The sequence below is a fragment of the Physeter macrocephalus genome, chromosome 7, assembly GCF_002837175.3.
Source record: "Physeter macrocephalus isolate SW-GA chromosome 7, ASM283717v5, whole genome shotgun sequence".
Lineage (NCBI taxonomy): Eukaryota > Metazoa > Chordata > Mammalia > Artiodactyla > Physeteridae > Physeter > Physeter macrocephalus.
Genome location: NC_041220.1, coordinates 74,350,883 through 74,360,574, shown reverse-complemented (window position 1 = coordinate 74,360,574; position 9,692 = coordinate 74,350,883). Strand labels below are relative to the sequence as shown.

General features: G+C 53.8%; 1 protein-coding gene across 1 annotated transcript; it reads left to right on the top strand.

Moving 5' to 3' along the window:
• The first annotated feature begins 2,928 nt into the window (after window positions 1–2,928).
• NKX6-1 (NK6 homeobox 1) lies at window positions 2,929–9,249 on the top strand. Its single transcript, XM_007106860.4, has 3 exons — window positions 2,929–4,768; window positions 6,456–6,628; window positions 8,901–9,249. The coding sequence occupies exons 1-3, from the start codon at window positions 4,096–4,098 to the stop codon at window positions 9,156–9,158; spliced, it is 1,104 nt and encodes a 367-aa protein (XP_007106922.2). The 5' UTR covers window positions 2,929–4,095; the 3' UTR covers window positions 9,159–9,249.
• The last annotated feature ends 443 nt before the right edge of the window (window positions 9,250–9,692 follow it).

Genomic DNA, 9,692 nt, shown 5'->3' with positions numbered 1-9,692 from the left:
CCTCAGAATTTGCCAAACCGCTTTCATTTGTTTTTCAATTAAGATGCAAATCATTCGCTTTCAAACACAGTCCCCCCAAATATATATATACTGTTCAGAGACGCGGGGGGCGGGGGGCGTCGCGACCACGTGTGACACGTTCCATTCCTAGGGGTTGCTTAGAAATGCCGGACTTTATTAGGTCGTGGGCAGAAGCGCGCGCGGGTCCTGGGGGTTCCCCGAGGGAGAGAAGTCCGGACTCTCTAGGGCGTGTGTATGCAGTGTGTAAGATGGCCCCGACCGAAAACCGGCCTCCCGCATCCGCGTCGGGATCTGCTCCTCCAGGACGCCGTCCTGAAGGAGGTTTCAGCTCTGGAGGGACAGGGCTATCTTTCCCCGCGAGAGACTGGGGCAGCCCACCCCCTTCGAGGACGCCCCTCGCTCTCCCGGCTCCCAGCTGGAGACAGACGGAGCAGATCGATGACGACCACCAGCACCAGGCAAGAGGCACCGGCCTTCCTTCAGCGCCTCGCAGTGTGCGTCTGGAATACACACTGCCCCACGCGGGATTCAGGCACCCGGGGTTCACCCCCCGGGGATCGAGGTACACAGACCCCAGATTTTTTTTACTGTCACAATTAAGAACAATGTTGCTATTTTAATTCCCTAGTGTGAATGATAAGTAAAAGCAAACGATTGAGACTTCTTACCCGTACCCAGTTTTGCAACTATTTAGCGATGGCAATTAACCCGGAGTTGGGTGCAATTGAATCAATCTCTCCTGGTGTCGGTCAGTCTCTTTGATTTTGCTCTGTCTCTACCTCACCCACCCCAAATCTGATACTAAATTTACAATAGGAAAATGCTCAATTCTTTCCCAGGTCACGCTATTTACATGAAATAAAGGGGAGTAGCTTTTTAAAATTGGAATCTTTGGGAATCACTGGCCTCCTTCCCTCTCCATTCCTACCTAGTCCTTGAGAATGCTGTGAGGAATGCCGGGGATATGAGGGGGTCGCTGGTGGCCAAGGCGCCCGGTCCAGGCGGAAGGTTGTGTGCCACCTCCGTATTGGAGACTCCCGAGGCGAGAAAAAGTTTCGTTTTTAACGAATCGAGAAGCAGAGGACCCCAACACTCGGGGCAGGGCCGGGCTACACGCGCCACTCTCCTGCAGCAGTCTCCCGGCCTGCCGAAGGGGCATGGGGTTTAGACCCATAGCCCAGCAAAACATCCTCGCGGGGAAATACAGACAGCCCCCTCATCATCTCTATTCTTGCTCTACTCAGCATAATTCACATTGAGGAAAGACGTCACCTTCCCCGGAGTCAGATTCTAAGGTCTATGAGGTGATGGGTTTAGCCCAGTCTTGAAGTTAATGAAAAAGCGTCGGGAAGCAAGAAGGGAACTTTACTTTTATCTCAGAAGTGAATAATAAAAGTGGCAAAAGATAAACAAAAACCCCTCAAGCTCAAGCTCAAGTTGCCACCCTTAAAAGACCAGAGCGTCGGAAATGAAGTTTATCAAAGCGGAATAATCCCTCTGGCTTTTGGTGCTTGGATGCAAATGAGTGCTTTTGGCACTCATAGCCAAACTCCGACCATGGGTGGTGCCGCTGGAATTTTATTCCTTTATTTATTATAGCTGTTTATTTCTATTTTCTGCGAATTAAGTTTGGACTTAATGATCTCATCCAAATTACTCTAGTCACCACCCCTCAATGGTGTGTTACTTTAATATCTTGAAATCTCTAAATTGTGCAAGGGTCCTCCTCCCCGTCTACACAGCTCAACCCTGCTGGACATTTAAAGATCTCCAGGGATGGAAGAAATTGAGAGGGAATAAGGGAAACCGCCCTCCAACTCAAACCTTAGACATCCCATCACCACAGCGCAGAAGCAGGAACATCTCCATCTCCCGAAACAACCCTGGACTTGAGAGCAGGGGTAAGAGTTTCGGAGACGGTTTTCAAAAACTTACAGTGATCGCGGGGGAGGGTGTAACCAGGTACTTCTGTATCTAAAAACTCCACCTCAATTTTGGTGATTCTGCCCCCGTAAAACTCAAAACAAATAATAATCACAGGGGAGAAAAGTTAAAAAAGTTCACAGCTCTCAGGTCGAAACATCACACGAGGAATAAATATTCCCAATAAGCTGATTCCGTTCCCTGCGAATTGAGTAAACCTATAAATGATAACATCGTGTGGGGGGGGGGCGGGGGTGGACCCAGGAATGAAAAGAAAATGAAGGAGAAGGAACAGCGAAGGAGAGCGGGAGGTGGCAAAGACGGAAAAGGACGATGCTTAGGCCTACAAGAGGATTAAGGACATCTATAAGGCTTAAGGAGCAACAAATTAATTTACACAATCCTGGGAGAGCCCAGATGGCCTTTAATTAATCCCTTCAAAAGAAGGAGCCAGGCCAGGGCTACGCCGGCTGCCTGCTCCATTAGCTCCATTTTACAAGAGACCAGACTCTGTTCGAGGTGAGGCGTCGCGAGCTAGTGGGGGGAAGGGGGGTAGGGTGACGCGAGCAGGCCAGGGGGAGGCGAGGGAAGAATATGAACTGCTTTTCCATAAAAGGGTTGGGTTTCCATTATTCTTCTCTTTAAAAAGTAATACCCTCTTCATCTCTGCTCCCCCCTCCCCTTTCCCGTTTTATTTAACACAATTAATTGAGGCGTCCACTGGCCCAGCGGCCGAACCTCACCACTCGCCAGGCCCCGCCTCCGGGCCCCACCCACAGGAGGGATGGAAGTGGGAGGGGGCGGGAACGAGGCGGGCGCGGCCCAACGGCTCGTCCTCCTAAGCCAATCAGAGGGCGCGGCGCTCCCGAGTGGGCGCGACCCGGAGGCGACGCGAGGCCCAAGGCTGAGTGCTATTGGAGACGGTGGTTACGCCCCCCGGCCTGCACCCCGCTCCTCGGCCCCGCCCTTGCCGGCCGCCTCGGAGTGACGTCCTTCAAAGTTCTCATTTTGGACCCCCATTTCCCCCTCCCTCTCGTCCCCCAGCTAAAGAGGGGTAGGGAGTGATGCAAATGTTTTATTACCTTTGAGAGCTTCATCTGAACTGTCAGGCCCGAAGGGAAAAGGAGAGGAGAGAGAGGCAGTGGAAGAGCCGCGGAGAGGGTCAGCTTGGCCAGAGGACAGGACTTAGAAGAGCGAAGCCTGTAGAGCCGCGAAGAAAATGCGAGAGAGGAGAGGCAAAGGCGGAGAGTGAGAGGAAGAGAGGGCGCTGGGGGCGGGGGGCGGCCGGGGTCGCCAGGCCCGTTTTCAGAAGTGGACAGACGAGTGGAGCTGTAACCGAAGCCGTCAGACTTTTCACTTAGTCTGTTTTTCCGTGTTTTTCTCGCCCTTTTTCTTTTCAATATTGCAACTCTAGTGCCCCGTGGCCCAGAGGGGAAGGCAGGTCGGCGCGCCGAATCCGGGAGCCGCAGGGATTGGTGGCACTGCCCTTTCTGGCGCAGAAGCCTCGGGTTGTGCTGGCGGAGGAAGCCCGCTCAGAGGCCAAATCCTCCCGTGGGCTGGATGCTCTCCCTCCCTGCGCGCTCCGAGCGCCGAGTGCGAATCAACCTCGTGGCCTAAAGAGCAGGGCATCCAAGTAAGATTGGACGAGCTAATCGGGCGGAACCCGGCGTCCTTTGAACCTCCCCAAAGAAAAAGAGCCAGCCCCCACTCTCCCACATCAAAGCGGAGATTCGGTGACTCTTAACTTTGTTACAAGCTCTCTGGGGCCGGCTGGGGTTTTGTTTTGCTTATTTCCAAGAGGGAGAAGATGAGAAGTAGCGCACTTTGAGCGGCGAGGAAAAAGTGAGGAAGAGAGAAGAGCCCGGGATTGAATCCGGGACTCTAAGAGGGAAAAGACAACCCAAACCACCTGGAACCCTCGCTGGTCTCGGCGAGCCACCGCCTCTCGACTGGTGTGTTTGGACATTTCTGCTGCGCAGTTACGAGAGCAACTCTCAGCGGCTGCATTCTTGGCCCAGTTGGCAGGTCGCCTCCTGGTGTGCGGAGCGACTCCTCGCTCTCGCCCTCGGCGCTTCTCTCTCTCCTGAGCCCCTCCGGGGGCACCGGCCGGCGCTCCCGCTGCGTGGCTGCGGGCTCCGGCCTGATCGTGGGATGTTAGCGGTGGGGGCGATGGAGGGCACCCGGCAGAGCGCGTTCCTGCTCAGCAGCCCGCCCCTGGCCGCCCTGCACAGCATGGCAGAAATGAAGACCCCGCTGTATCCCGCCGCGTACCCCGCGCTGCCCGCCGGCCCCCCCTCCTCCTCGTCCTCCTCGTCCTCCTCGTCGTCACCCTCCCCGCCTTTGGGCTCCCACAACCCAGGCAGCCTGAAGCCCCCGGCCGCGGGGGGGCTCTCATCCCTGGGCAGCCCCCCGCAGCAGCTCTCGGCCGCCACCCCACATGGCATCAACGACATCCTGAGCCGGCCTTCCATGCCCGTGGCCTCAGGGGCAGCCCTGCCCTCCGCCTCGCCCTCCGGTTCCTCCTCCTCCTCCTCTTCCTCGTCCACCTCCGCTTCCTCCGCTTCGGCCGCCGCGGCCGCAGCCGCGGCCGCTGCCGCCGCCGCCTCAACCCCAGCGGGGCTGCTGGCCGGCCTGCCCCGTTTCAGCAGCCTGAGCCCGCCACCGCCGCCGCCCGGGCTCTACTTCAGCCCCAGCGCCGCGGCCGTGGCCGCCGTGGGTCGGTACCCCAAGCCGCTAGCCGAGCTCCCCGGCCGGACGCCTATCTTCTGGCCAGGAGTGATGCAGAGCCCGCCCTGGAGGGACGCACGCCTGGCCTGCACTCCTCGTGAGTACAATCGACTGCGCCCAGTTGTGCTTGTTTTGCCTGCTCTCAGGTCATGGCCCCTGGTGTGCATGCCGAGTCCACTCTCTTGCCTGCCGAGTAGTTTGGCAGCGCCAGAATCGCACGAGTTAGGTGGGGCCAGGGCTTTCAGCGAGGAACTCTCGCTGTCCTTAGCTCCATGGTTCCGTCCAAGCGCCCCCCTCTCCCCAAGCCTTGGGCACGCCTCGCGGAACGGGTGTGCATGCGTCTCCACGGAACACAATGTGGTGCGGGGCGTGTCTCATCCGAGGCCCTGGCTGCTCCCGGAACAGCCCGGCCGGAACCGCATGCCCCTCCTGGGTTAAAGAGGTGGGGAGGGCAGGAGAGGCTACTGTGCTCCGGCCCGCACCCCAGCTTTCCAGTGTCCCATGCTGAAGTCCCACTCGACCTTCGCCAGCCTGACTGGCCTCCTGGCTACGAACCGGTGGGGACCGGCAGCGGCGAGCCCTCCACAGCCCTGAGCCGAACGCGTGTGTTTGCATGTACGTCTCGGTCCAGGGTGTCCCCACCTCACCTCGTCGCCCTCACCACCACCACCCCTCGTCCCCCGAGTACGCTCAGCCCAGGTGAGCCCACTGAAGACAGGTCCGCGGCCCATGGAGGAGGGCAAGCGCCACTTCGGGCCGCTCCCCACCGCTGGGCCCTCGCTTTTCCACCTGCCTCGGCCCCGGATGTATTGAGGGGCATTGTGGCTCTCAACATCCTAATATGAGAAAGAACCGGAGGAAGAACGAGGTAAAAGGACAAGGACGGGGGAAAATGCAACATCCCGCAAAGATCTTGCTCGAAACCAACTGAGTTACCCCAGGATCCCCCTAATCTTATAGGTAGTTGGCCAGCGCGCCGCGGAAGCTCCCATACTCCCAGGTGGCATTTAGGGGCCAGTCCCCGGTCCTTTTCTCGCTCTGTTCTTTGCTTTTGACCGAGTCCCCGAAGTTTCTTCTGTCTCCTGATCTCTTTCGTGTGGCTGAGCGGCAGTAACTGAGGGAAGCTGGGGGAGCCAAGAGGAGGCTCCCTTCGGAAGCCTCGGGACAGGGGCGGCCGGGGCGGGGGCGGCTGTCGGGGAGACGTTATTGTATTCGTTTGGATGGCCACGTAGGGACCGCCAACAAAGGCGGCGCCCCCTCCCCCTCGGCCGCAGCGGCGTTCGACTGGGGGGCGATTTAGCTCTCTTGTGTTCCAAAAACAAGGCGCTCTTTGTTGCGCGGGCACAGGTTAGGAAAGCGGTCAAGGAACAAAACTAGTCACCCCCATGCAAAGGCCCCGGGACCGAACGAGCCCCAACTAGACGAGGCGGTGAGAGGGGACTTTCCCACCCCCGCTCCCCTCCCACACGCCTCAATTTACTGGCCTAGAGATTGGGCCTCGGCAAACTTCAGCAGTGCGCTCCCTCTGTTGGACGTCGTTGTTGGGCAGAAGGTTATTTACTGCGTCTCCAAACACACGCGCTTTTAAAAAAACAGGTGGGTGTAAGAAGGCAAAGCGAGAAGCGCCGTGGGACTGCAAGCACCACGGCACTTCTCGTGGCCGCCGCGGAATACACTTGCCTTTCCCACCACAACGTTGTTTCTGGAGTTCGTCTCTTCTCAGCGGAGCCGCTCGTAACTGGTTGTTTCCCCCCTTCCTTTCTTTTTTTAATCTGTTCTCGTAGATCAAGGATCCATTTTGTTGGACAAAGATGGGAAGAGAAAACACACGAGACCCACGTTCTCGGGCCAGCAGATCTTCGCCCTGGAGAAGACTTTCGAGCAAACGAAATACTTGGCGGGGCCCGAGAGGGCTCGCTTGGCCTATTCGTTGGGGATGACGGAGAGTCAGGTCAAGGTGAGTGGACCTTGCAAACCTCGAGGGAGAGCTCCCCCATGTACGTCATGCGCGCGTGTGCGCACACACACACACACACACACACACACCCCAAACTAACAAACAGCCGCCCGAGGGTGCAGTCCGAGAAGCATGGGGAGAGATGAGATCAGCGAAGGGGGTGGAGGGGGAGGTTACAAAGGCTCTGGGGTCTCTCGGGCGGGCAAACTGTTGATGAACAAAAGGAATCAAGCCTCCGCCTTTGAAATTAGGTTCATCTAGATAGCAGCATGTGCTGGGGGAACTCGCCATTATTAGAGAATAAAAGCATTACGGAAATATCAGCCCTGAGAATAGACCAGGCCAGTTGGATAGCTTCTATGTATTCTATTTGTAAGGATATTCAAGCTTTTGTTTGTCAGTTCAGGCTCCACTAGTTATATAATTTCCTAATGTAGATCAGCATTATAGTGCTACTGTATTAACTTGCAGGTTAAAAAACCCCCAATAAATCCGCAAGATCTAACCACGTAGCATGGATGCATCTGCTTTTAGCTTACCTGAGGCAGCCACTTTGGAATAGTACTTTTCCAAATGAATTGACAAGATTATTACTGTATTATGAAATATAAGTTTATCAATAGATGTAAGATGTTTTACTGTTTATGACAACAAATTATAATTAATATGTCACTTACCTTATAATTGAGTTGTATGGTGTATTTCCAGGGAATCAAATTGGAGAAATCTTTCCCTTAAATATAAAGGGATTGAAACAGCTAGGTACTTTAAATCTAGTGGTTTCCTATATTTCCGGTATTCTCTTTTGTTCCTCTTTTTCATTATATTATATATATGTATATATATATATATATATATACATATATATATATATATAGGCGTGTGTGTGTGTTTAAGTCTGTTTCCATTAGTTATATTGTTGCTTTTAAAATTAAGTAGGGATAACGTTAGCCATATCTGCTGGTCAGAGAGTATTTCCCCACAGACAAGCACCATAAAATGCATTTCAGGAGTGATTTTGTATGTGACCATTAGAGTACCATCACAGTTAAAATTATTTTTGCAGTGGTTGGTACAGAGCCTACCACAGTAATCTGGAGGTCTTCATTTGTCACCATAAATATGTCGGCGTGGCTAGAAGTGAATTATTATAGCTGTATAAAGAAACTAAAAATCACTTTCTTAACAATTCTGATTCTGTAGATAAATACATAACGGATGAGAAAATGGATGAGAAGCATAAATAGAGGATGATTCAATATGTTTGGGAAATTGGTTGCTATTGCTGATGCTTTAGGTTAAAATATATGTATCAAACACGATGTCAAACATGGTGAATAGGTTTAAAATATTTGTATAAAAATGAATGTCTTAGGGAGGGACAATATTAAAATAATATGTGAAAGACTAGGCATGCTAATAGTGGGAAGTAATGTAACTGGCAAAATTTCACTTAAAAAAAATAACTGATGAAAATTCTTACTTTGACTTCGGTTTTATGAAAAACATTAAACCAGAGAGACAGAGAAAGACACACAAACTACTATGATGATTTCAACTTTTAAATATTAAATATTTTCAAATTTAAATATTTTCATGCATTTATGTTGGTTATTATTACTATTTGAGGTTTCTGTTTTAGCAGATTTTTTTAAAACTTTACATCATACATTACAAGTGTAAATGGGGAGGCGAGTGTTTACCTACCATATTTGTGTGTGTTCAGAACTGAAATAAGTGAAACAGACAAATACCCCAAAGTGAAAAGAACAGAGGTAATTGGGGTGAATGCTGTGTCTCTCCCACAAATCACACTAAAAAGCCAGTACACTTCAGATTGCTTGAAATACCTTAATCTAAGAAAGTTAAAAACGAACAGAATCGCAGTCATTATGAGGCAACTTTACGAAAGGGAAAAGTTTTCTACTTCAAACGAAAGTAGGCAAGCGAACTCTTTTAGGGAAACTCATTTTAAGTTTCCAAGTTTTTTTCTTTTCTGAGAAATCGCTCACTGACAACCTCAATACTCTTGTGTTACCATCTCTATGGCAACGGCAGTCAGTTTGTTGGTGCCTGATACTCGGAGGAAGCTGGGGCAGTGGAGACCGACTTCAACGGCCCAGACCTGGGAGGGCTCTGAGGGAGGGTGTCAAGACGTCAGGGGCCCGCAGGAGCGACTGCGGGAGGTGGGAGAGAAGGCATTGCCTGGCTCTGCTCACCTGAAATTCCTTCCTCCCCTGTCTCCCCTCTTCTCCGCTTTCTCGGCCCCCAGGTTTGGTTCCAGAACCGCCGGACCAAGTGGAGGAAGAAGCACGCAGCCGAGATGGCCACGGCCAAGAAGAAGCAGGACTCGGAAACCGAGCGGCTGAAAGGGGCCTCGGAGAACGAGGAGGAGGACGACGACTACAACAAGCCCCTGGACCCCAACTCGGACGACGAGAAAATCACGCAGCTGCTGAAGAAGCACAAGTCCGGCAGCGGCGGCGGCGGCCTCCTGCTGCACGCGTCCGAGAACGAGAGCTCGTCCTGAGCGCCCGCCGCCCGCCCGGCCTCCGGCCACCCCGCGGCGACCGCGGGGACCGCGCGTCCCGTCTTCCCGCTCCTTGGGGCCCGGAGGACACGGCCCCGCCTGCCGGGGCCCTTTGCTATTTTCTAAGATGTACATATCTATTTTTTTAACCTAGAAGTTGAGCGGGGCGGGGGAGAGAGACTCGGAGGATGATGAGAAGGCAGAGAAGACCACGAAATACACCGCAAGACTAACGCAACAGACGCCGCAGCTGGGCCACCCTCCCGCCCCGCTCGGTGTCCTAGTCGCGTCCCCCCTCCCGTGTCCCCCCCGCGCCCCCGCCTCTGTCTTGCGGCCGCTGGCCGGGGCGGGGGCGCTGAGAGGGCCTCTGGACCCGTCGACGACCCACCGCGCGGGGGACCTCGGAGCCACGCGGGCGGGCGGCCGCCACAGATGGGAAGAGGGGTGTTTCTCCCGCACAAACTGCTGTGCCGACTGAAGTGGCCTGTTGAAGGCTCTTTGTAAATAAATCGTGAGTCTCACTGACTAGGAGTT

Coding starts and splice junctions, on each gene's coding strand:
- NKX6-1 (XM_007106860.4), top strand. CDS start 4,096: ATGTTAGCGGTGGGGGCGATGGAGGGCACCCGGCAGAGCGCGTTCCTG. Junction 4,769..6,455: donor ACGCCTGGCCTGCACTCCTC/GTGAGTACAATC, acceptor CTGTTCTCGTAG/ATCAAGGATCCATTTTGTTG. Junction 6,629..8,900: donor TGACGGAGAGTCAGGTCAAG/GTGAGTGGACCT, acceptor CTCGGCCCCCAG/GTTTGGTTCCAGAACCGCCG.